The 25,859-nt window shown below is 46.7% G+C and overlaps 2 protein-coding genes across 4 annotated transcripts; both read left to right on the top strand.

The window, feature by feature from the left end:
• Positions 1 to 4,182: 4,182 nt before the first annotated feature.
• CNBP (CCHC-type zinc finger nucleic acid binding protein) lies at positions 4,183 to 24,856 on the top strand. Of its 3 annotated transcripts, none has more exons than XM_089678720.1 (5): positions 4,183 to 4,339; positions 18,252 to 18,391; positions 18,521 to 18,613; positions 23,634 to 23,832; positions 23,916 to 24,856. In XM_089678720.1, the coding sequence occupies exons 2-5, from the start codon at positions 18,268 to 18,270 to the stop codon at positions 24,031 to 24,033; spliced, it is 534 nt and encodes a 177-aa protein (XP_089534846.1). In that variant the 5' UTR covers positions 4,183 to 4,339; positions 18,252 to 18,267; the 3' UTR covers positions 24,034 to 24,856. The 3 variants fall into 3 exon arrangements, with proteins under 3 accessions (XP_089534846.1, XP_089534848.1, XP_089534847.1); XM_089678722.1 differs by having other exon boundaries at positions 23,939 to 24,856; XM_089678721.1 differs by having other exon boundaries at positions 18,551 to 18,613.
• On the top strand, positions 11,688 to 13,163 carry LOC149461124 (uncharacterized). The gene has a single exon (XM_089678719.1). The coding sequence runs from the start codon at positions 11,823 to 11,825 to the stop codon at positions 13,161 to 13,163; it is 1,341 nt and encodes a 446-aa protein (XP_089534845.1). The 5' UTR covers positions 11,688 to 11,822.
• Positions 24,857 to 25,859: the final 1,003 nt, after the last annotated feature.

Genomic DNA, 25,859 nt, shown 5'->3' on the forward strand with positions numbered 1-25,859 from the left:
GGCACTGATAAGCAGCACTGATGATCAGGGCACTTTTTAACCACTTCCTACCCGCCCACACTACATACAGTGCATTCATAAAGTATTGAGCCCCCCTTCACTTTTTTTTCAATTTTGTTTTGTTGCAGCCTGATACTACAGGTGTTTAAATTCATTCTTATTAATCTACACTGAGTACCCCATAATTGAAAAAAGTGAAGGGGTCTGAATACTTTATAAATGCACTGTATACTGCGGGCAGGTGACATGGGCAGGCTAAGCAACGAACCCGTATGTTGCTTAACACATGTGATCCGGGGCGTGTGGCACACTGCTCCCGCAGCTGCTGTGTCCACAGGACTCTCAGGGAATGAACACAAAGAGAAATGGATACATTTTTTTAAACAACTATATCATTTTTTTCACACAAATAGAGCTAGCAAATGCTACTGTAGACACAATGCCATCCTAGGGCAAACAGACACAGAGTGGGGAGAGCTACTAGGTTTAGGTCTGGCTACTGACCCACAAGGCAACAGAAACAAGATGTACCTGTGCTCAAATCCCAATAGCTTGTACACAGGGGCGGACTGACCATTTGGAAACTCGGGCACTGCCCGAGGGCCCGGGGTCAGTAGGGGGCCCCATGAGATGCCCCTGGTACCTTTTTCATAGGCTTTTTTGAGTTTGGGCAAGGACACGGGGCCCCATGATCCCCTATTGCCCGGGGGCCCCATGAGTTGTCAGTCCGCCCCTGCTTGTACATACTGCTACAGGGCAGCAGGGCTGCGCAAAATCATGTATAAATATATATATATATATATATACAGTTGTGTCCAAAATTATTCAACCCCCAATGCTGTAAAGGGGTTTAGGGACTATAGTGTACATTTGGAATTGTATTCAGAATCAAATCCTACAAGGACGTTGTAACTACCCAAATGCAACTAAAATGACATCAATTGTTTATGTAATACAGTAGTAAATGGTTCTTATGTGGTTTCTTCATTGCCACAATTATTCAACCCCTTAAAGACTACCACTCTGAAGAACAGAGGTTCATACAGGTGCTTTCCATCAGGTATTGAAAACACCTGTGGATGTCACCGAGCAGCAATCAAGCATAATAAGCACCAATTAGGCAGCTTTAAAATGACTGTGATACTCAGCTCCTTCTAGACATTTACTGGTGTGGTTACAAACATGGTGAAGGCAAGAGAATGGTCCAGGAAGACAAGAGAAGAGGTGATTTCTCTTCACAGGAAGGGCAATGGCTATAAGAAGATTGCAAAGATGTTAAACATACCAAGAGACACCTTAGGAAGCATCATTCGCAAATTCAAGGCAAAGGGCACTGTTGAAACGCTACCTGGTCGTGGCAGAAAGAAGATGCTGACTTCGACTGCTGTGCGCTACCTGAAGCGTAGAGTGGAGAGAAGTCCCCGTGTGACTGCTGAGGAACTGAGAAAAGATTTGTCAGATGTGGGTACAGAAGTTTCAGCCCAGACAATAAGACGCACACTGCGTAATGAAGGCCTCCGTGCCAGAACTCCCAGGCGTACCCCCTTGCTGTCTCCAAAGAATAAGAAGAGTCGACTGCAGTATGCCAAAAGCCATGTGGACAAACCACAAAAGTTGTGGGATAGTGTTCTGTGGACTGATGAAACAAAATTAGAACTGTTTGGGCCCGTGGATCAACGCTATGTTTGGAGGAGGAAGAACAAGGCCTATGATGAAAAGAACACCTTGCCTACTGTGAAGCATGGTGGAGGGTCAATCATGCTTTGGGGCTGTTTTGCTTCTGCAGGTACAGGGAAGCTTCAGCGTGTGCAAGGTACCATGAATTCTCTTCAGTACCAGGAGATATTGGATGGAAACGTGATGCAGTCCGTCACACACCTGAAGCTTGGGAGACGTTGGACCTTTCAACAGGACAATGATCCCAAGCATACCTCCAAGTCCACTAGAGCATGGTTGCAGAGGAAAGGCTGGAACATTTTGGAGTGGCCATCGCAGTCACCAGACTTAAATCCGATTGAGAACCTCTGGTGGGACTTAAAGAAAGCAGTTGCAGTGCGCAAGCCTAAGAATGTGACTGAACTGGAGGCCTTTGCCCATGAAGAATGGGCGAAGATACCCGTAGATCGCTGCAAGACACTTGTGTCAAGCTATGCTTCACGTTTAAAAGCTGTTATAACTGTAAAAGGATGCTGTACTAAGTACTAAGATTGAATGTCACTTGGGGGTTGAATAAAACTGATAATGCTGTGAGCACAGAAAAGACATTTGTGGTTATTTCATTATAACTGTTATGTTATATTTGTCTGACCTACAAGTGCCTCTTTAATGTAAATGTAAGCAAGATGACTGAATGATCAAAAGCAATGTCAAACTGGCCAAAACACTCAATTTCAGTGGGGGTTGAATAATTTTGGACACAACTGTATATGTGATTTTGCATCTCCAGGTAGGGGGCGGACGCACGCACCCTACCTGCGCCGCCATTGGCGGCTACAGCTGTCGATCACCGCGTCCCGGCCAGTGTTTCCCTGCCGGCACCTGGTGATCCCCAAGTATCTCCGACGGGGGAGAGACCTGTATGTAAACAATACAGATCTCTCCCCTCTTAGCTCCAGCACACTGCTTTGTATGGTTCTGCATAGCATAGCCATGCAAACCAATGTGCTGACACTGTAAAACACACACAGTTAACCCTTTGATCGCCCCAGATGTTAACTCCTTCCTGTTCAGTGTCATTAGTACAGTTTCAATACTTTTTATTAGCACTGATCACTATATTGGTGTCATTGGTGATCTCAGTGACAGTTCCCCCCCCGTGTCAGAATGCCCCTCCCGCGTCAGAATGCCCCTCGCACCCTGACACTGTAAAACACACACAGTTAACCCTTTGATCGCCCCAGATGTTAACTCCTTCCTGTCCAGTGTCATTACTACAGTTTCAGTGCTTTTTATTAGCACTCATCACTGTATTGGTGTCACTGGTGATCTCAGTGACAGTTCCCCCCGCGTCAGAATGCCCCCCCCGTACAGTCCTGCTATAAGTCGCTGATCGTCGCCATTACTAGTATATAAAAAAAATTGCAGTATCTATACCACCATTTATAAACGCTATAACTTTCACGTAAACCAATTAATTTACAGGTATTGGGATTTTTTTTAGCAAAGACATGTAGCAGAATACATTTTGGCCTAAATTTGACAAAATTTGATTTTTAACATTTTTTTTATTGGACTTATTTGATAGCAAAATGTCAACAATATTTTTTGCTCAATATTCTGTCTTTTTTATTTATAGCGCAAAATATAAAACCACACAGGCGATCAAATACCACCAAAAGAAAGCTCCATTTGTGGGGAAAAAAAGGACATATTGGGTACAGCGTTGCATGACCGCGCAATTGTCAAAGTAATGCTGCTTCACATATAGCAAAAAATGGCCTGGTCAGGAAGAGGGGGGGGGATCCTCAGGAGGGCGAGGGGTTAAAGACTGGTAAGCTGCAATTAATGTTCATTTCAACATCAAACGTGGATTTAGTTTCATAGTCTTTTTTAGTTTCAGTCGTATTTTAGTCAACAAAAATATGTTCTTCAATGAAATGAATACTGGCTGCAACATATGAAATCTGTTTTTCTGTTTACTGTACTGTATATGTAGCAGCACACTACATAGGAGTGCAATGTCTCCCCACACATGTGCGGTCTTATTGTTTGGGAAATACAGGAGTTCCATGCAACCTCCCCTGTGCAGCCCTCAGCCCCCTAGAGTAGAGTATAAACATGAAAAAATGGCGGGCTCTCCCGAGCTCAGTAAAATGACAGGTTAGAAGGCGGGAACCTCCCCCCGCAGCGCGCCTTGAGTCATGTGTAAGGAATGTACCATCTGACGAATCTGCTCTCCGCTCACTCAGCAGAAGCGATGCAGTAGGGAGGGGTGTCCGGTGTATCCATTTCCACAAATGAAAATTACAGGTGAAGATCACCGCGCACTGTGTAAGTATGATTTATGCACATTCAAGTTCCTTCCTGTCGGGACGTCTGCCTGAAAGATGTGTACCTTTATCTATCTCCTGTGAGATACTCACAGAACTGATCACCCCTAATGCAGCGCTCGATGGTAGATCCCGATTGGCAGGCAACAGCCTACCTTGACTAACGATGGGCGTGTTAGCGTACGGCGGTTGTTATTGGTGGGATCCGTAGCAGCGGCCGTGCGTTCTTGGCGCTGATTGGCTGGGGGGGGACTGGGAGCGCCGTGCGCAGCTCGACGGGCATTTTGGAGTCGTGTGCAAACCGCGTGTGGCGCAGCCGAGAGGACCTGTGGATAAACAGCGTTTGGACGGTGAGTAGACGAGCGGTGCGGGCCTGAGGGTCATGCGGAGGGATTAGCGGGGTGCGGGGGAAGCTGAACAGGGCTCGGCCTCGCTGAAAAATGCGGCAGAAGCACGGCTGTTTGCTGTGCACGGGGAGAAGGGGGCGCGGTGCTAGGCCTGAGCTGGGGGCGGTGCATTGTAATGGAGTATTCTGGCCCATGCTTGGCTCCATACAGCTCGAGCCTCCTAGGCCTTTCTGTGCTCTCGGCGCGGCCTGCTCTCCCTGGGCACCTCACGTGTCGCAGCGCCGCCGTCATGTGAGCCCGCCTGCTATTTATAACTGGAGCGCGCGCCTCGACCATGAAGCGGGGAGTCCGGGCAGCACGTGTGCCTGAGCCGCGCTTCCTTATATGGGCAGAGTGCTGGGGGATCCCCGGATCACATCCCTCGGCCTTCCATCCTCGGTATTCGAACAGCTTCTTTATAAAGCTGCACATTACAGACACAAAGGATTCCATGGCAGTTATTGGGAAAGGCCAGACATCATGGCACAGGATGGGTCCCAGGAGGTGTACAGATGCCAATGATGGATGTCCTACACTGATCAGCCATTACATGGTGACAACCCATCCAGGCATGGACACCACTACACCTCTGAAGGGATGCTGCGGAATCTGCTACCGCGCCATCATTTGGCACCAGTTCACACTAGAATGTGGTGCAGGATACCCACTGTCAGTGTGTTTTCCGCAGTGCATTATATCTCACTGCCCTAACAATCTGCAGTGGGTGTCGGTGAAATCATAGGCCCCATTCACACTAGGTAGAATCTGCTTTGCTCCACAGGAGATATGTCCACTGATTCTCTACTGATCAGATGGACAACAGGTCTGTGTCCACTCACTGAATGCGGAGCGGACACTGACAGACCATGCTCTGCTCTATGGGCGGCTGGGTGTAAATGGACCGGCTGTTTGTTTATACCCGAGTGCTCTGCAATCTTTTCGGTTTTTGTTCTGATTCACGGGTGTAAATGGGAAGAAGTCCGTTTACATCTGCCATTCCATAAAGGAGACTGGAATGTCTGATCGGGTCCACCTGTAAGACACAGGTGGAACCAATTATGTGAAAGGGGCCTTAACAATATCACAGTGTTAGCCTGCAGCAGACTGAATCACATGTGAATTGTACAGAAATGCGGTGCAATTCATAGTGTGAATCTAGGCTTAAAGGATAAGTTCACAATGTCACAAAATATTAAAAATACACAATTTTTGCAGGTAAAATCTGCATTTCTCTTGTTTCTGGATCCACTAAAGCAATGGTCTCCAAACTGCAGCCTGAGGGCCAGATTTGGCCTTTTGCCAGTCTTTATCTGGCCCTTGGGGCACTATTTTACCCACTTCGTTCTTAACACTGACGCCAACAGTGGGGCAGAATTCCCCCAACTAACAGCAACAATGGGGCACTCTTACTCCCACTAATATCAATGATTGGGCACTATGCCAGTCACTGAAACAAACGACATGGCACTCTTCCTCCCAATGATGGGGCACTATTCTTCCCACTAATATCAGTGATGAGGCACTATTCCATCCACTGAAGCTAATGACTGGGCACTATTCCTCCTACTGATAGCAATGCTGGGGCACTATTCCTCCTACTGATAGCAATGCTGGGGCACTATTCCTCCTACTGATAGCAATGCTGGGGCACTATGTAACTGAACGCCACACCTGAGGCATTGCTTACGCTCCATCGATGATCAGCCTAGGACTTTTTCTACCCCACACTGGCCACAATCCAGCCCCCCCAAAATACTGAAGGACAGTAAACTGGTCCTTTGTTTGGAGACCTCTGCTCTAAAGCATTGTACCAGCGATCAGCAGACCACTGGTGCCATGCAGGTCTTCTGCAGACCTGTCATTGTATCTGTGTACCTGTACATCCCATACAGGCAAGCAAGCAGTTACCTACCGACTCGAAGACTCAATGAACTACCATGGTGCTCCACAGCACTGTGGTAGTTAGAGAACTACAATCTGACGGCCACAGAGGCTGTCGGAACTTGGTGTTCTCATTCACAGGATACCGTGAATGAGTGACCTGGGTAGGCGAAATCCCACATGGTGGTTTTTTTTTTTTTTTTTCAAATTGTGACAGCTAGCGGGGAAGAGGAGTTCCCCCGCTAGCTGTCACAACGGGAAACGGGGGCCGGTCCTTTTGTTACATGTTACACCCTGAATATGGGTGTGGCAGGATAAGTTCACCAAAAGTAAATGCATATCTTTTTGCATGTAACAATGTGCATTTATAATTTTTTTTTTTTTTTTTTTTTTTTTTACTTGGGGTCTGTAATGCATTGTACCTGCGAAGAGCAAATTGCAGGTGCCATGCAGTGTATCTCCCACCTTGTACGGGCAGGCAGATGCACAGTCCAGAATTTTTATTTCGGTGTGACAGTCATAACTGGCTGCCCCTGCCTCTAAATCGGACACGCTCAACATTTTTACCCCAGCGGAACCTCTGAAATTCAGGAACCCCAGCTAAAAATATCTACAGCTCACGGTACATTGTGCTTAGTAAGGCCCCTATCACACAGGCACCCTCTGTTCTGTTTTAGCAGGGGATCCTAGATTGAACATCTGTGGCTGATTGGTCGGTTAAGAACAGAAACTCGTGTAATCTATGTAACATACATCCATGTCTGTTCTGATTCTTTTTTTTCCCTATATTTCGATGGGAGGATAAAGGACCCCGAGTAATTGCCTTTGGCTGGATGTAACGATTGTGTGTCTGCCTAAGTCACTAAGATTGGTTAAAAGCAGACTTGGACACATACTTTGTTCGGTCTGCTAAAACTGAATGGACACCCTCGTGGGTCAGTATTTGAAGACACATCTGCTACACTACACTAGCTACTCCTAGTAATAAATTGAAGTTTTGTTTTTGATCCATGTAATCATTTGTCAAAAATGGACAGAGAATGCCCGTGTGAAAGGAGCCTAAGCTGTAGATAAAGTGATAAGGTGGTTACCTAGAGTACTTGATGCCCAAGCAGATAATGTTTTCCCCCCAAGGTGTCTTCCAGGGAAGCTACATGAGATGGTTGGCTCCACCCTCTACAGGAAACACAATTGCACAAACAGTTAAAAGACCCCTCACCCATGTTTCTGATTCTCCCAAGAAGACCCATTGTACCCATTATTCCTAGGTGGGTAAAATGTGGTTATCTGCCGCTCTTAGACCTGTCTGTGGGTATGACATTGGTTCCCCCCTTACTTGGGAGCTTTCCTGATCTATCCCTGGATCAACATCCAATTCCCTCTCCATTTCCAGACTGGAGATTTTTGGCAGCCCTTGTGTGGGGGTGTGCAAGATGGCAGTGCGCCTGGCGTGCAGCAGCCATGTTTAAGTACATGGAGCTCCTTCATGGGGATGGTGGTCTTGGCTGTCAGGATTAGTTGTGGCTTCTAGCACTTCTTATTCCTGGGTGGAACTTATGTACGGCTGGAGGTAATCCAAAATGGCACCTGGGTGTCATTTTCAGTGGTGGATGATGTATTTCTGGGTGCCGATTAGACATTGTAAAGCAGAAATTTTGAGATGTGGTTACCTAGAGTACTTGACACCCAAGCAGATATATAATTTTTATTTATTTTAAATCTATAACCACTTTAAAGCCCACCTGCTCTGCTACCAACAATGATTAAGCTTGCTGTACATGGTTAGATTTCACAAACCATTCCTGTTGATTTAAGGCTACAGTCCCATTGAGCTGAGCGTTTTCAAGCGTTTTTGACCGTGGTTTTTTTTTTTCAGATTTGGAGATATAGCTGTTTTTTCAGGCGTATATTTAGGTGTTTTGCTGTAGTCAATAGAAACTTGTGTAGATGTGTCCTAGGCATGGAAGACCAGAATCAAGCACTTGGCTGCTGTACACAAGTTCTGTATCTTTCTCCTGGATCTGGGGAGCGGTGTAGCTGTTCCACTGGGGCAGCAAGTTTCGTCTTCCTCCCAGGCTCTGGTGGCATCTCCTACAATGGGGATCCCTGGGACCATTGATGCACGGGTGGCCACGAATGAGAGCAATTAATGAATCTGCTTCCAGAAGCACTCTCCTCCATTTTGATTACAATATTTGTGTTCATAAGGTGTGGAGTGGTGCTACAAAAGGGGAGGGGGGCTGCTGTTTGAGTTGAAAATGCTGAAAAACACTTTTTTGCTGTTCAAGCGGTTTTACATTTAGGTCTATGGAGGCAAAAAAGCTAAAATCTGCCTAAAAAGTATAGTATGTACTTTTGTGAGCAACAGGCATTTTGCTACAGGTGACAAAATGCTCAAATGTGAACAGGGGTCATTGAAATTAATAGGATTTTCCCTGTTGAGCTTCAAGCTGAAAAAAAGCTCAGCTGTGTGTGGATCAAGAAATTTCTCCTGCTGGCTGTTGTAATTTGGAGCTGTCTGAATACCAAAACGGTGATTGCATCTGACTGGCTGACATCTCCACCCATCTCCTGCAATTCCCCAGTGTGCCAAGCCATTATACTGATGAACCTTAGGTGTTGCAGTGCCATTCATGTTTATTAAAAATTATTAACTTGTCACTCTTTAGCCACCTGTAGTCATTCCTAGCTGGAAGAAGCATGCTTTTCCCTGGTCTTGCCTCAACATTCATCTTACACCAGTTGTCTAAATATAGCTGTGCAATGCAGCAGACGGCAGAGTAAGGCCCAGTGCTCTCGGCAGTGTACAAGTCTGTGTGAGAGCACGTGTTCAGGGATTTGGTCTGTCATAAGACACTACATTGTGAGCAGCCATTCACAACCATTTGTTGTGCCGCCTGTTGTGTTATAGTGGTTGTAAAGACCGGACATTGGTTTACCTTCACTCATTGCCATCGGCTGCACACATATGTGGGCCCGAACGTCAAGAGGCCACCTATATGTGTACCCAAGAAAACAGACTTGTGCTGAGAGCGTGCACAAAAAAGAACCACTTTAAGCAGGTAACGAAACAAAGACTCAGTATAATTGCAGAAAACCTGCATCTTTTCCATACAGAAAACACTATTCATTGTTTCCGTGTTGCTTTTTCATATATGTGGAAAGTGGGGACATGTTCTGCATGTCAAGTTGTGAGTGATGGGTGTTTGCACAGATATTGCTGCTGCCGTCTCCCTGCAAATCCACTTTTGGTGGTCCAATTTGAGTAAACCCCCACTGTTTTCATTTGTGCAGTATACCTAAATCTTTTTCTTTGTGTGTGACAGCTGCACTAAATTAACATAAATTGCTTCCAGTTATTAGATAACTGGAGGTAGTGAAGTCAAACTACAGGTTCGTGTACAAAGACAGGGAGAGTGCCTGTCTCTGCTGTGTAGCAGGGTGGCAAGTTTGCCTCTGCTACTCTCTGCCCTTTCCACCTGTCACTGGTTGTTGGGCACACAGTTTACCTCGCAACTGACAGGCAATCAATAGCAATCAATGATGCAGACAGCCTGATGGTGAAGCTCAGTGGTCTCCAAACTGCGGCCCGGGGGCTGGTTGTGGCCCTTTCCTTGCTTTTATCTGGCCCGTGGGGCTCTGTTCCGCCCGCGGACACCAGAGGGTGGGGCTCTGTTCCGCCCGCGGACACCAGAGGGTGGGGCTCTGTTCCGCCCGCGGACACCAGAGGGTGGGGCTCTGTTCCGCCCGCGGACACCAGAGGGTGGGGCTCTGTTCCGCCCGCGGACACCAGAGGGTGGGGCTCTGTTCCGCCCGCGGACACCAGAGGGTGGGGCTCTGTTCCGCCCGCGGACACCAGAGGGTGGGGCTCTGTTCCGCCCGCGGACACCAGAGGGTGGGGCTCTGTTCCGCCCGCGGACACCAGAGGGTGGGGCTCTGTTCCGCCCGCGGACACCAGAGGGTGGGGCTCTGTTCCGCCCGCGGACACCAGAGGGTGGGGCTCTGTTCCGCCCGCGGACACCAGAGTATTTTTACTTATTTCCACTGGCCACAGTGCGGCCCCTCAAAGTCTGAAGGACCGTAAACTGGCCCTTTGTTTTAAAAGTTTGGAGACCACTGGTGAAGCTGATGGACTAGTTCCCTGTTAGGTCCATTCTTTCCTTATGATTGACAGCAGGAAGTGAGCTGCTTCTATACCCCCTGGCAGGCTCTGTTGACTATGGATCTGCTTGTCAGTCACAAGGGGAGCAGACTTGTTTTGGAACTAGTGTCTGAATCCCCACCCAACTACAAAACCCTTTTGGCCACGGATTTCTGTGTGAACGCTGTGGTGCCGGAGAGGACGCTCGCAAATGTTGATACTTCCTTCAAATTTATATACCTGTTTCTAAAAGGTGCAACAATTGGGGGCACACACTCACATTTGTCATGCGGAAGCACCACAATACTCTAAAGAGTATCTTGGATGCTTTTTATGAATTTCCTGAACAGCATTGAAATCTAGTTTTCAACTAAAAATGAAATCCTCTAGCACAGTACAGACGGTAATGGACAAAACATGCCTCCCCTTCCCATCATGAGCAAAGAACTATATAAGATTTTCCCGAGTCATCTTCTAGGACAGCTCACTTGAGAGATAGGGCTCCTCCCAGGAAACACCCGCTCCACCTTTTTTCCCCTTTTATAGGCGTCCTCTCTCCCATTGCCCCCAGTTTTAGTGTTTCCTCCGGCCAGGAAGGAGCTACGCCCATTTTTTTGTTTTTATCTGGGCTCTCTGGCGGAGTACAGAGGGTCCCTGGCTGAGGCCCCCCCTTCCTCCAAGCGAGGCAGGGGCCTTGTGAGGGGGGGGACCTTTCAGCCAGTTTCCACTCGGGGAATGCCCGTTGTAGGGTGGGGGCGTCGGCCCCAGATGGTCCCAGCGGGGCTCTCCAGGGGGGTAGAGCCCGCTCCGCCGACCGAGGCATTGGTGCCTTTCCCTGCGGGGTTTCAGGTAAGTCTTACCTGCTCCTGGGATCCCGGCAGCATGGCCAGGAGGCTCGGCTGCGGAGGTCTGGACGCTGCGATCGCGTCACTTCCGGGCGCCGGGTGTCGTCACTTCCGGCGCAGGAGCAGGGAACGGCCGCCGCCATCTTGGAAATGGGCGGCGGACCGTGGAAGGAACCCGTGCCACGGCCGCTTCTCCACCGGCGGCCGTGAGAGGGAGGTCGGCGAGGGGGGATCGCAGGGGGGGGGCGGAGCCCACCAGCCCCTGAAAAACCGCCGCACCGAGGCAGAGTCTGCGGCAGCATGGAGGCAGATCTGTCAGGAGCGGGGGAGGCCTGCAGTAAGGTAAGGGCCTTTGGCAACTCTCTTTTGTTTTTGCCCCCCCCCCCCCTCCCTCCCTCCCTCCCCCCCTCCCTCCCCCCCCCCCCCCCCCTCCTCCCCTCCCGGGATGATTGGGTGCCCCCCACGCACACACAGCCCCCCTCTCCCCCCCCCAGGCCCACGGCTGGAGCTTTCACAGTGGCACAGGGGGGGAGGCGTTGTTTTTACAGACGCATGAACGCATGTATCTCCTTGTCCCCAGATGGGCCCACAGGAGGAGGATAGAGGGGAGAAAGAAGCTCCTTGTGAGCAGAAAAAGAAGTGTGCCACTTGTAGGAAGAAGCTGGCGAGCTCCTGGAGGAAGCAGCTCTGCCAGGGGTGCATAGACAAGCTCATCAAGAAGGAGTCTGGATCTTTTTTTAAAGATTTCCTACAAAATATGACACAGGAAATGTCCAAGACATTTCAAAGCTTCAGGGAACAGAGGCCGGGGCCGGCCCAGGATGAGCCCCAACCGGGCACTTCTGGCACCCAAGGGGGGAAAAAGAGGAAGCTGGACAAGGTAGCGCCGGTAAGGGACTGGGAAGAGGCCGAACAGTCGGACACCTCAGACTCGGAAGAGGGTGAGATTGAGGCTCAGGGCCCAAAGGCAGACAGGTTCCTTTTTCAGGTGGAAGACACGGAGGACCTGTTAAAGGTGATCTATGAGACCCTGGATCTGGAGGAGGAACAACAGGACCTCTCTCTCCACGACCAACTGTACGCAGGGCTACAGGCAAAAAGCAGCCGTACATTCCCAGTACACCCTGCCCTGTGGTCCACGATCAGGAGGGAATGGGAAGAGCCAGAGAGGAAAGCTTTCCTTCCCAAGAACCTCAAGAGACGTTTCCCCTTTAAGGAGGAAGATGCCTCGGTTTGGGAGACTTGCCCAAAGCCAGACGCCCCTCTCTCGAGGATCTCGAAGGACACGGATCTGTCCTTTGAAGACGGTGGGTCCCTAAAGGACCCAATGGATCGGAAAGCAGATGCTTTCCTGAAGAGGGCATGGGAAGCATCCGCAGTAAATTTTAAGCCTGCAGTGGCAACAACCTGCGTGTCCAGAACCCTGGATGTGTGGTTGGGGCAGCTCCGTTCGCATCTGGAACAAGGCACCCCGGGGGAGGAGATTCTGAAGTCCCTTCCGGTGCTGGAGAAAGCGGTGGCCTTCATCGCGGACGCATCAGCAGAGACCATCAGACTCTCTGCTAGATCTACAGCGCTCATAAACTCGGCGCGGAGGGCTATCTGGCTGAAATCTTGGCAGGGGGATCTGGCCTCCAAGTCTAAACTCTGTGGCCTGCCGTTTGAAGGAAAACTCCTTTTCGGCCCGGAGCTGAATTCAGTCCTGGAAAGGTCGGCAGACAGGAAAAAGAGCTTCCCGGTCCCCAGCAGGCAGGTCGGACGGAAGGGGTTTCGCCCATCCAGGCGATACACGTCAAGGGAAGCTAGGTTCCAAACCCAGCGCCCAGGCTGGGGCGCGAGAAGAGGCAGGAACGAGCCGAGAGGCAGGGGAGGTTTCCTTTTCAACCCCAGCCAGAATAGACCCAAAACCCAGCAGAAGTGACTGGAGAGGCCAGGTGGGAGCGAGGCTGGGGCGCTTCCACGCACAATGGCTAAGGATAACCCAGAACACCTACATTCTGGAGGCCATCCACAGGGGGTACAGAATAGAGTTCACAAGGGCCCCCCCTCAGAGATTCTTTGCAACACCCCTGCCAAAGGACAGGGCCATGGCGGATGCGTTGGTGGACCTCCTACAAGATATGCTCAGTCAGAATGTTATCTGCCAGTTGAGAGAAGAGGAAAGGGGAAGTGGATTCTTCTCCCATTTCTTCCTAAGGAAAAAACCGTCAGGTGCTTACAGGATGATATTGAATCTGCGGAAGGTGAACGAGTTCGTGAGGCCCAGCAAATTCCGTATGGAGTCCATATACACGGTGAAGGATCTCCTTTCACCTGGGGTGTTCATGGCCTCGATAGATCTGCAAGATGCATACCTGCATGTCCCGATAAGAGAAGACTCCAGGAGATTCCTGAGGTTTGCGCTGGAAGGCGAAATGGGTCCGGTGCTATTTCAGTTCAACACACTCCCCTTCGGCCTGTCGTCGGCCCCGAGGATCTTCACCAAGATTCTAGCGGAGCCTTTAAGAGTTTTGAGACTGGAAGGGATAAACATCATCCCCTATTTGGACGACCTGCTTTTATTTGCGGGCACAGAAGGTGGCCTGAGAACGCACATCGAACGTACGATATCTTTTCTGGAAAGTTTGGGGTGGCTTATCAACAAGGAGAAGTCGCAGCTAACCCCCTCCAAGAGGATTACGTACTTGGGGTACGTCCTGGACTCCGCACAGGCCCGGTCATACCTCACATCAGAAAAAGCCCTCAACCTGCGGCAGGACACAAAGGCCCTCAGGAGGATGTCGACCTGCACGGTCAGGACCGCGATGAGAATAATCGGGCGGATGACAGCGGCAATACCAGGGGTGCAATGGGCGCAACTTCACTCCAGGGTTCTGCAAAATCACACCCTTTCCCACTGGGACGGCAGCCGAGCAGGTCTGAATTCCAGGATCCGCATCACGCAGGAAGTGAAGGAGTCACTAAAGTGGTGGGGAAGCACTCTCACTTTGGAACGGGGAAGAAGTTGGAGGTTGGCCAGCCCAGTGCGGATCACCACGGATGCAAGCATGACTGGTTGGGGTGCCCATATGGAAGACGGCCTCGCCCAGGGCACGTGGGGTGCAGTGGACTCCAGCAGGTCGTCAAATTACAGGGAGCTGTTGGCAGTTTTCAAGGCACTTACGACCTTTCAGGAAAAGATAAGGGGGAGAGGTGTCCAGGTTCTCTCCGACAATACCACTGCAGTGGCATATTTGAACAGGCAGGGAGGCACAAGGTCCCCAAGGCTGATGGAGTTGGCCGGATCCCTCCTGAGCTGGGCGGAGGAAAACCTGGAGTTCATCACGGCAGTACATCTGAAAGGGGACCTGAACCAATTGGCGGATCAGCTGAGCCGAAGAGAGGTCAGCCAGACAGAATGGTGCCTCAGCCAGTCAGCGTTCGATCAGATTTGCGCCAGGTGGGGCTCCCCCTCTATCGATCTATTTGCCAACGGCCAGAACACAAAGCGGGAAAGGTACTTCTGCCTGCAGAGGGACCCCAAAAGCGAGGGGATAGATGCGCTAGCCCAGCAGTGGGAAGGAGACCTCCTTTATGCCTTCCCTCCATTCAGACTACTGCCGCAGGTGATACAGAAGATCCAGTTGTCTCAAACCACAGTTGTTCTGATCGCACCATTCTGGCCCAAGAGATCTTGGTTCTCCCGGTTGAAGGAGCTCAGTTTAGCGGACCCTTGGATGATGCCACCCACACGCGATTTACTCACCCAGGGGAGGGTGATGCATCCTCATCCAGAAAGGCTGTCCTTAGCGGCGTGGCTTCTGAGCGGGACCGGCTAGCGGAAATGGGGCTGTCGGCAAGAGTGGTCGCCACCCTCTTGGAGGGCCGGAAGAGGTCGACGAACGCCTTGTACGACAAGGTCTGGAAGAAGTTTTCCGCCTGGAAGGTCAGAAACGCAGCACCGGGCACGCCCATTTTGCATGCCGTTCTTGAATTCCTTCAAGCCGGTGCGGATAAGAATCTGGCCGCCAATACCCTCAAAGTACAGGTAGCGGCTCTGTCGAACTTTCTCGAGCTGAGGTTGGCGGCAGACCCCTTGGTAATCAGATTCCTGAAGGCTATCTCCAGGCGCCGTGCCCCATCCTTGCCAAAACTGCCAACATGGGACCTGGGCACAGTCCTGAAGAGCTTTCAGCGGGGGCCCTTCGAACCGCTGGATGAGTGTTCGCTCAGGTTTTTGACGCTTAAAACCATCCTCCTCACGGCACTAGTTTCTGCCCGCAGGGTCAGCGAGTTGCATGCCCTTTCAGTGATCGAGCCGTACTGCACCATCTTCTTGGATAGGATCATCCTCCGCACGGACGCGGCCTTCCTACCTAAGGTCGCGTCACACTTCCATAGATCTCAGGAAATAGTAATACCTTCCCTGGAGGCCGATCCGGGCAGCACGGAAGACTATAGCAGGTTAGACGTTCGACGGTGTTTGATCACGTACATCGAACGCACGAAGACATGGAGACACTCGTCCCGGCTTTTCGTCCTATTCCAGGGGCCAAGGAAGGGGGACGGTGCCTCCAAGGGCACCATCGCCAGATGGATCAGGGAGGCAGTTTCGGAAGGTTACAAGTCGGCAGGCCTGTCACCACCGCCCGGCCTAAAAGCCCACTCCACGAGGGCCACTGCGGCCTCCTGGGCGGAAAAAGGGGGGGCCTCCCCCGGACAGATCTGCAGAGCCGCAACGTGGTCCAGTTTCGCCACCTTCACTAAGCATTACAGGCTGGATCTGATCGGCAGCAAGGACCAGGCATTTGGCAGGAAGGTCCTACAAGCAGGGTGCCCGCCCTAATGTACGTATTTCTATTCTACTCCTCTCAAGTGAGCTGTCCTAGAAGATGACTCGGGAAAACGCAGTTATTTACCTGTTAACTGTATTTCCAGGAATCTTCTAGGACAGCGTAACTCCCCCCTGATTACTGTTTGATCACACAATTATGTGCAGGTATGTTGCGAACCTATGGGGGATGTCTTTATTACCGGTTTTCTTCTTTGTTTTCTCCTAGGCCTTCGGTCATATTCTTATACTGGGGGCAATGGGAGAGAGGACGCCTATAAAAGGGGAAAAAAGGTGGAGCGGGTGTTTCCTGGGAGGAGCCCTATCTCTCAAGTGAGCTGTCCTAGAAGATTCCTGGAAATACAGTTAACAGGTAAATAACTGCGTTTTCTGTTTAGTGCTGGAGTTTTCAGAATGATTGCTTAATGGAGATGCCATACCTGGGGATCTTGTCACCCATGAACTCTGGCCAAAATACTCTCAACATGCTGGGTGCCCGCCCCCAGCATGTCAGGGACAAACATGCGTTATGATTTGAAAGCGGCATATGCACAGCAATGCTGAGATTGGGAGTGTGTACATGTATTAATCTTGACCCTTTTTGGTGACCTATTTTACATTGGGGTTGGGGCAAATGCAACTAGAGAATCCACTGTTCTTTTATGGCCATGCCTACTGGGTGTTATGTCAAAGGCTGAGTCAGAAAGCCACAGTCTTCATGCACTGCCTGAAACTGCATGAATGAGTTGACTGTATGAAGTCTGATATCTTGCGGGTGGCAAGTATGGGTGAGTGAGGCTGGGATAGATTTTATGTTGCAAATGGAAAGTTATGCTTTAACTGCACAGTAATACCAATATTTGTGTAAAAGGAAGGTTCAAAGCTCCATCTGCTGGCTCAAAAAGGTTACAGTATATTAATTTGCACCATTGCATATTTGCCTGAAAGATGTATTCCATTTTTGATTGTCATGACTATAATAAATATTTAAAAACCACTATATGTTCCTTTTTAAACCAGTAGTGTCTGATGTAGGAGATCATGTGCTTGAGCAACATTAGAAACTAATATTTGATTATATTTAGAATAGATTTTAATTTTATTTTTTAATAGACCCGAACTTTGCAGTGGCTATTGGAATTTATCGCTAATGTTTTTAATTGTATGTCAAACATGTTAGGAAAGTATATGTTTAACTTTTTTTTTTTTTTTTTTTCCGTTCTAAATGTAGCCCATTGTTTTCAATGTGCCTGTACACACAGGCATGTAAATAGGCGCTACGTATAGGAGAGTAAAAAAAAAAAGTACAAAATCTGATTTGCTGGTCTGTTTTTTGCACAGTATACATGTGTAAAATTTTAAAAGGTTAATTCATGCTGAGAACTAAACTTTTTATTTTTTTTTTTGTGTATGCGCAAATACACACAAAATAAACAAGAAATTTTGGCCTGGATTGCTGATGTTCAAACGGCAGTACAGTTTGCAAGTACCCTCCTACATAACTCCCAGAGTGAGTGTGACATTCTCCAAACATTTACTGCAGTCGAATCCCTCTAGTCAATGTGTTTTTTTTTTTTTTTTTTTTTTTTAATGCAGTGAATGATTCGCCATCAGCAAATGTTTGGTACATGTTGCTGTTAATACGGTTCCCCCCCCCCCCCCCCCCCCCCCCCCCGTAGGTTGCTGCAACAAAGGCTGTTGTATAATAAAGTGAGTTTCAAATAAGTAACTGTATACTAGTCATTATAGATACTAGGGCTTTTCCCAGGGGAGAGATTGAACAGACATCTGGCATGTTGCACTACAGAGGAACCTCTCTAATTGATGAAGCAGTGCCCAGTACTTTAGTTCTCTGTGTGGTAAAACAATAAAAATCAGATCTTCAAGGAAACCTCTGGTGAGAAAATATGGAGGCTGACATTAGCATTTTCAGAAGGAGCAGTTACAAGTTTCCTTACCCTCATGTTGATCAAGTGGCTTCAGTTATTTCCAGGTTACTGGTCAGGAGCCAGCATACACATGAGTTTTGACATCACTCTTGCTGTCTAGTTTTTGTTCCAGGACAGTAAATACAAAGTATTTTAACCAGAGATAGTTTACATATAATGTTACATGGTAGACCAGAAATCTGTGTTGCTAAAAAAGTAATTTGTCAGAATTTGTCTGCATAAATTAATTTTTTTTTTTTTTCTTTTCCAGAACCAAATCTAAAAACATGAGCAGTAACGAGTGCTTCAAGTGTGGTCGTTCTGGTCACTGGGCTAGGGAGTGCCCTACAGGTGGCGGACGTGGCCGAGGTGGTAGAGGCAGAGGACGTGGTGGATTTAACTCATCAAGAGGTAACACTTGTCAGTGATGGAAGGCTTTGCTTTGGCTCTCCCTTCCCTGCTTTTATTCCCCTCCCCCAAATTAACTGTTAATGCTTTTGCTGTTTTATTAATATACTTTTTTCTTCTCCTCCAATTTAGGGTTCCAATTTATTTCTTCATCTCTTCCAGACATTTGTTATCGTTGTGGAGAGTCTGGCCATCTTGCTAAGGATTGTGACCTTCAAGAGGATGGTGAGTGTCAATGGGTATAGGTGCTCATTGCGTTCATCATGTACCTCTTGGTTCTAGCCTTCTCTGCACAGCCACAGACGTTGCAAATGATTTAACTGTAACATGATATACTGTTGTGCTGAGCCTCTTTAAAGATCATTCTGGTTTGAGTGGGCAAGAGATAATCTGTTATTTGCAAACAAGTGTGTTTTTGTGTTAATCTGATCATTTTTATTAAAAAGTTTGTATCAAATGTTCAAACCTACAAGAAGAGAAACTAAACCCTAGGGGTGAAAAAAATCAAGATACATAAGCAAAGCATCTTAACCCTATAAAGAAAAGTTTTTTTTTTTTTTTGTTTATCTTTTACATTGTGCAATTCAGTTTTAGTATAAACTCAGCAGTTCTCCAGTAAGTAGTAATAACTAAGAGTAAGAACCCAACAGAGAAACGCCACAAACTAAGCCAATAGGTAATACGAGAAAATAAATGTGGGTTCAGTAGATAATCACGGGGTCCCAGGTTTTGTGGAATTTTTGGGGACAACCCCTAGGTTTGTAGGTTTAATCTCTTCCGACAATCGTTATCATAGAGTTGGCGTAAATGGGAAATACCCACTTTTTTCCAATCAAAACCCCTAAATTTTTGTCAAGTTCAGATAATTTGTGTATTGCAGAGAGGCATGTACTGCATATACTCTACCTGTGAAGAAACAACCCTAACAAATTCCCACAATTGATAAAACAAAATGAAGGGACTCTGCGTTTTGACAAACTGCTCGAGACCAGCAATTCCACTGGTGTGACTTCCAAAAATTGCGAAAAGGATTTTATGTTTGATAGGATCATCCCGATCAACATTATTCTAGCAATAAGTGTTGTAATTGAGAAGCCAAATGGTACGCAAAAAGTATCTGCAGCAGATTGGGTATCAAAGCAGTTTAATTTCTGTAACAGAATGGAATTAACTACTGCACATGACCTAAAATTCACAGGCAGATATAAGCCACATGAATAGTTCGACTGAGAAACTGCTATATTTTCTCTCTGCATGTTTTTTTTTTTTAAAAGTGGTGCATAGACAGGAGTCTATATCGTGTTTGTGTGCAAATGTGTCAAATGACCGCTCCTGGACAATTGACATGGAACTAAAGAATTGCTACCAGATGTTTTTTTTGTTTTATTGCAGAAGAGACTTCTGCAATTAAAGTGGTTCTAAATGCAGAAGGTTTTTTTTTTTTATCTTTGGCATGCAGCCCGCCTCCCTTTGAGCATGATATTAATAAAGCGATGTGCAGGACAGCAGCAGCTCTCGCAGCTTGCTCTCTCATTAGACAGAGATGGCAGCGGGAGCCATTGGCTCCTGTCAATCACAGCCAGTGATGAGGGCAGGGTGAGCCGGGTACTGTGAGACACAGCCAACTCTGGGGCGAGCATGCACACACCCCATAGCAAGCAGCTTGCTATGTGGTCACTCGGTAGTGGGGAGGGGCCAGGAGTTCTGGCATACCCTCTATCAAGAAATTTAAAAGTACTTCTTTTTAATCCAGTCACTTGATCCTGTGTAAGAGCACTCAATAACAGTTGAATTACTGGAGCTCTCACCAATGGGCTGCTATGGTCCGGCCACTGTTTGCGCTCTGCCCACTCCTCTACAGCAACCTCTCACTGACACAGGCAAGCTGGAGCTGCAGAATCATGTGATCTGATCTGAGCACATGATAAATGGGTACGTACACGGCCCCCTTTTTTTTTACAGGGTATGTAGGATGTTTAGTAGGAGGGGAAGAGAATGGTTTTTAATAGTGTTTGCTTTATCTGGATCCAGAAGATTGGGACATGTCGATGGAGATCTGAAGTGCTCTAAGAGCACTTTGGGAGAACATTCTGCCATAATGGGTATATATAATGTGCATTTTTTCACATGAAAAGAGCCCTGGGATAACCAAAGCATACGGTTCACTTCTAAATGATTCAAGTGACTGGAGCTAGAGGGATGGTCCTCTTGACAGCCATGCAACTAGCATTTGCTAGTCAGCAAAGGCTGCCACCTTGTTTTCTCTCAGGAAAGACAGCCCTTTTTAGTTTGTCATTGGTCACCTTCCTAAAGGGTACATTATGTGTTGTACTCAGAAGTGCTGGATGTGGAAGGGCTTCGAGAGATGACTTTGTTGATGGACCTTATAGGGCTGATTTACTAAACTAGAGTGCAAACTCTGGAGCAGCTGTGCTTGGTAGCCAATTGGGTTCTATGTTTAGCTTGTTTAAATAAGTTTTGACCAAAAAAAAAAAATCTGTGAGCCGGTTGGTTTCTGTGCATGGCTGTACCTGATAGTGCACGCTCCAGTTTTAGTAAATCTGCCCGTCTAGGGTAGTGGAGCTGCAGTATGGTTTCCACAAAGTCTGTTCCTGCTCCGTGCAACACAACCAAAGCTGGACACTTAAAGTAGCAGTATATGGGTGTGTTTGTGTTTTTTTTTTTTTTTTGTTGTTTTTTTACTTTTAGTATGGCACCAACTTTAGCCTTACTGATAAGTGATATTGAAACTTATAAATAGTGGTTGGTTAATGGTCTGTCAGGCGGCAGTCCTTGCCAGAAATAGATGAAACAAATACCTTGTCCTTTCTAGACATTGTCCTTTTTGAGTTCTTAATTTTGCTGTAATGCATCTTCAGCTTGGAAATGAAAGGATGTTTATGTAAAACAAAGTTTTTTGTTTTGGTTTTTTTTTTGTGACCGTATAAAAATATCTAGTCACAAGCCCAAGTACTTTTCTTGGTCACTTTAATCCAGGGTGACTTTGATTTTTAGCTTTTCAGTGTAACATGGGAAGTGTGATTAGTGGCAACTACATGACAATCAAAAGTGGCAGTCAGAAGGGAAAAGGACAAGTTACCAGCACTACATGTTGCCTCCCTGCAGCTGATCTTTCCTCTTATGGACTTGCCATGCCTTGTTGTACATCATGTAACTTTATGGATGTAGCCACGGTTTGTACAGGCAGGGATTTGCTTTTTTTTTTTTTTTTTTTTGTGCCAGAGCCTCCAGCAAAAGAACATTAACCCCTTAGCGCTGGCGCCTCCCAGCCCTTTAAGGGTTCCAGGAGGCGGGGTTTTAGGGTCATGCGACCGCCATGATTCGCGGTCACATGATCGGGAAAGGTCCCGATCGAAAGATCGGGACCTTTCCGTGAGTACCGAATGTGTGTGCTGGGTGCTCGCTCTCAGCACGTGTTTTTTTTGGGGGGTTTTCTTTGTAATAGATTGCAGATGTGCGGCCGCTTGGTGTCTAGGCCCAGACACTGGGAGGCTGCACATTTGCGTTCAGCCGGCGCCAAGAGGTTAAGCAACACCGTAGTGATCACCAATCTTTGCCAAGTCTCCTTGAGTCTTGCATTCAGAGGCAGCATTGCCTTGATTGATATTGCATTATAAAGCTGAGACTGTGGGTACAGAATTGCCTAGGCACATTCACATACCAAGAAGAGCACTGCTATTTTTCAGAAGGCATTCAAATCGAAGGTAAATCCTTCGGGTACTGCTTAGGCACAATTAACATCACATCTTCCTTTTTTTGGGGTCCAGATTCACTTAGTGTATCTGTCCCCAAAAACAAAAATTAAATGTACTGCTGCTTATGAGTCTGTTATATTTTTTATGTGATGTGAAAATAAAAAATATCTGAACCAGAGTCCTTTTTTGGCCATAAGAATAAGACATGTAAAAAAGAGAGATCTTGTTCTAAGTTTGGGTTTAGCTGACCATTACATGCTCTAAATGTATATGCATTGTTTACAATAGATGTTATATAGTGAATACAGGCAGTGAAAGAAAAATGCATTGAAGTTTTGTGTTCCATAGGTCTGTAGTGTGAAGTAAGGTCAGATTTTATTCATGGCATTTTGTGGTTGTGCATTTTTAAGGCTAAACTCCAGGTATAGGAAATTGAAAAGATCCATGTGTGTTCTTTGGTGCGCTGTTTGTAGTTTAGCTATAAAGTAGTGCAGTCACACCTTCTATACTGCCTCCAGCCTCCTTTTTTTATACTAGCCGTTCCAAATTCAGCCAGATATTCGGTGAGTAGCTCTTTAGTGCTGCATAGCCACTTACCAGAATCCCTCTAGTCAGGCCAGTATGCTTCACAGTCGGCACTAAAAAAGGTGCACAGCCAATATCTTGCCAGATCAGGGACGTATGAATATAAGACGAGGAGGGTTGGAGCCCTACTTGTGTAACCACACCAAAGGAAGGATGCACTGAGTAAGTTTGGGGCTGCCATTTCTGAAAAAGCTAGTGTCCTGGTTTTTGTGCTGCTTCAGTAGTTTCTCAGTCACTGTTCCATAACCTGCATGCAGATTAGGTGTCCCGACTTCATTCTAGCGTTCTATTCTGCTTGTACTAGATCAGTGATGGGGAAATTATTGAAACCATGACGGGCAGTTTTCTGTCCGGATTTCTGTGATCAGTGACAGTCAAAGAATCACAATTTTTAGGTTGACATCAGAATAGGAATAGAAGGGAAATTTTCCAATGGGGACACTGCTTCTGGTGATACCCCAGGATTCCCTCACTTTGAAGAACTTTCAGTTCCTGTTTTTGTTATGGAACAGGAAGTGAAGGAAAATCTCCCCATGGCAAAAAAACTGATGGGGTTATAACCAACCCTTGCTCTAGCCAAAAGAAATGTTTTTTTGCCTTTAGGCCTGGTTCACATTCGTGCAACATCAGATGCAACTTAAGTGGAACAACATTGCATGACCAGGGAAACAACATTTTCACTGGTTATCCTTTCATATCGATGCTACTTCAGCATGGAGCAATTTTTGGACTACTTTGGTGCGATTCCAGTGCTATTTTTTGGTCCTATAGAATGTGTGTACACACACACCTACCTTACTAAAATTGCATCCAAGTAGCACTACATATTCATTTTGCTGCAGTGTTAAAGTAACCTTAGTGACACTTTAACATCCCTAGAATCAAAGCACTAAAGAGATGTTTAAACGGTTTTGTTGATAACACTTGTAACCTTGTGTTTTCAGCTTGCTATAACTGCGGCAGAGGTGGCCATATTGCAAAGGACTGCAAGGAGCCAAGAAAGGAGAGGGAGCAGTGCTGCTACAACTGTGGCAAACCAGGCCACCTTGCCCGTGACTGTGACCATGCTGATGAGCAGAAATGTTATTCTTGTGGAGAGTTTGGTCATATCCAGAAAGACTGCACCAAAGTCAAATGCTACAGGTGATGAATAGAACCCATGCATCCAATATTCAAACCTGAATGGTTTCTTTTCCATGTAAATAACTGTATATTAATTGTTTCAGGTGTGGCGAAACTGGCCATGTAGCCATCAACTGCAGCAAGACCAGTGAAGTCAACTGTTATCGCTGCGGGGAGTCGGGGCACCTTGCACGGGAATGCACGATTGAAGCTACAGCTTAAATTTCCTTTGTCGCCCCTCCTTTTTCTGATTGATGGTTGTATTATTTTCTCTGAATCCTCTTCACTGGCCAAAGGTTGGCAGATAGAGCTAGTCCCAGGCCAGTGAGCTTTACTTGACGTGCAAAAGGAGGAAAGGGTGGAAACAAAAAACGACTTCCTGCATTTAACTACAAAAAATGTTTATGTTTAGTTTGGTAGAGGTGTTATGTATAATGCTTTGTTAAAGAACCCCCTTTCCGTGCCACTGGTGAGATGGGATTAAATAATCGGGAAGAGTTGAGTCAGACTAGTAGACCCTTCTCAGGTTAATGGTAGCACCTGCGCAAGGCGATCCGCTACTGGGAGAGTTTGTGAAAACTTCTGCAAATATTTAATTTTGTGGTGGTCTTGTTGTCTGACCTCAGCTGTTAACATCAACTACATCTGTATCTGGCTAGGGCAGAGTATCGTGTCAATGTCTGTCACAGTGGCCAAGTCTACAATTCCGGTGAAAGTGGCCATTGAGATTGTGTCGGAGATACAGGTGACAGAAAGACCTGGAATTTTTTTTTGTTCCTTTTTCATGGAAGTAATGAAAATAAAAACCCAGAACATGCATAAATGAAAAAAGCAAAGTAAGCTATTCAGGAGCTGCAGAGAAATGTTTTCACAGAAATCAAGATGTTATTTTTGTATACTATATCACTTTAGACAACTGTTTGAGTTTCATTTGCGTGTAATCAGTTTTTAAAGTCAGATGGTAAAAGAAACTGAAGTCCTGGAAAATAGAAATGTAATTTTAAACTATCAATAAAGCTGGAGGAGGAAGGGGAGTTTGCCTAAAGTCTGTTTCCATTAATTTCTTCTAGTCCAGTACCAGGCTGCCTGTTTTGTATGGTCTTATGTTAGTGACCACTGTTTATTTGAATTAATGTAAATTTGAGCTACCTTTTTTTAAAAACATTAAGTGCTAGCTGGGATAAAAAGTTGGCACTTTCATGTTTGGGTTTCTCAGCAGGTGACATCAGACTTGCAAAAAAAAAAGGGCCAGTTTATTATTTTTCAGGCCTTTGGGTGACTGGACTATGATCAGCAGGCGGTGGCTGCAGGATCGGGAACAGGTTATATGTTCCAACCTAAAACCTGTTGGTACATGTAACGTGTTCCCAAGGGTGAACTTCTCATTTAAAATTAGGCCAAGTGTCTCTGCATAACTAGACAACTACAATGCTTACAGCACGGTGGTTCCCAAACAAAGTTCTTCAGCCTGCAAGTTCAGTGTTTTGTCTTCCTTATGGACTGCATTATTGGTTCCTCAGTCTAATGCATGACCTCAGTTAATATGAGGTGGCAAACCATAGCTTTGGAGCTGCAGTTATGTATAATTGAGAACCTGTGCTTTTAGGGCTTCCAAGGTACTTTGAAGGTAATTGCAGGTATCTTTTACATGCCAGATATTCACCTTGCTGGAATTTTCTCTTAAAATCAGACTGTTTTGTGTTACTGCCACTAATGCGATTAGGACCTGCACTTTATTAATATGAATCTGCAAAAATTATTCTTAAACTGAGGAAGTTATTACTGACAGCCTTTTTTTTTTTTTTTTTTTTTCCTCCTTATGCATGCTCTCCAGTTTCAATACTTGTTGGTGATCTGCAACATGTAAGGAAAGTCTGGGAACTTTCTTGCCCATTCTAGTATTTATACTTTTGGTAGTAATTCAGTTTTATTAAACCAGAGGTGTTCAGCATGATAGTCCAGCAGATAGCATGTTCTGAAGGTCAAAATGACAGTCACCAATTCCTACTTTTGTGTTGCAGGCTCTAGGTCATTAATGTGTGTGGATT

This window comes from Staurois parvus, unplaced genomic scaffold (assembly GCF_062004578.1).
Source record: "Staurois parvus isolate SC_StPar_1 unplaced genomic scaffold, SC_StPar_1.0 ptg000209l, whole genome shotgun sequence".
Lineage (NCBI taxonomy): Eukaryota > Metazoa > Chordata > Amphibia > Anura > Ranidae > Staurois > Staurois parvus.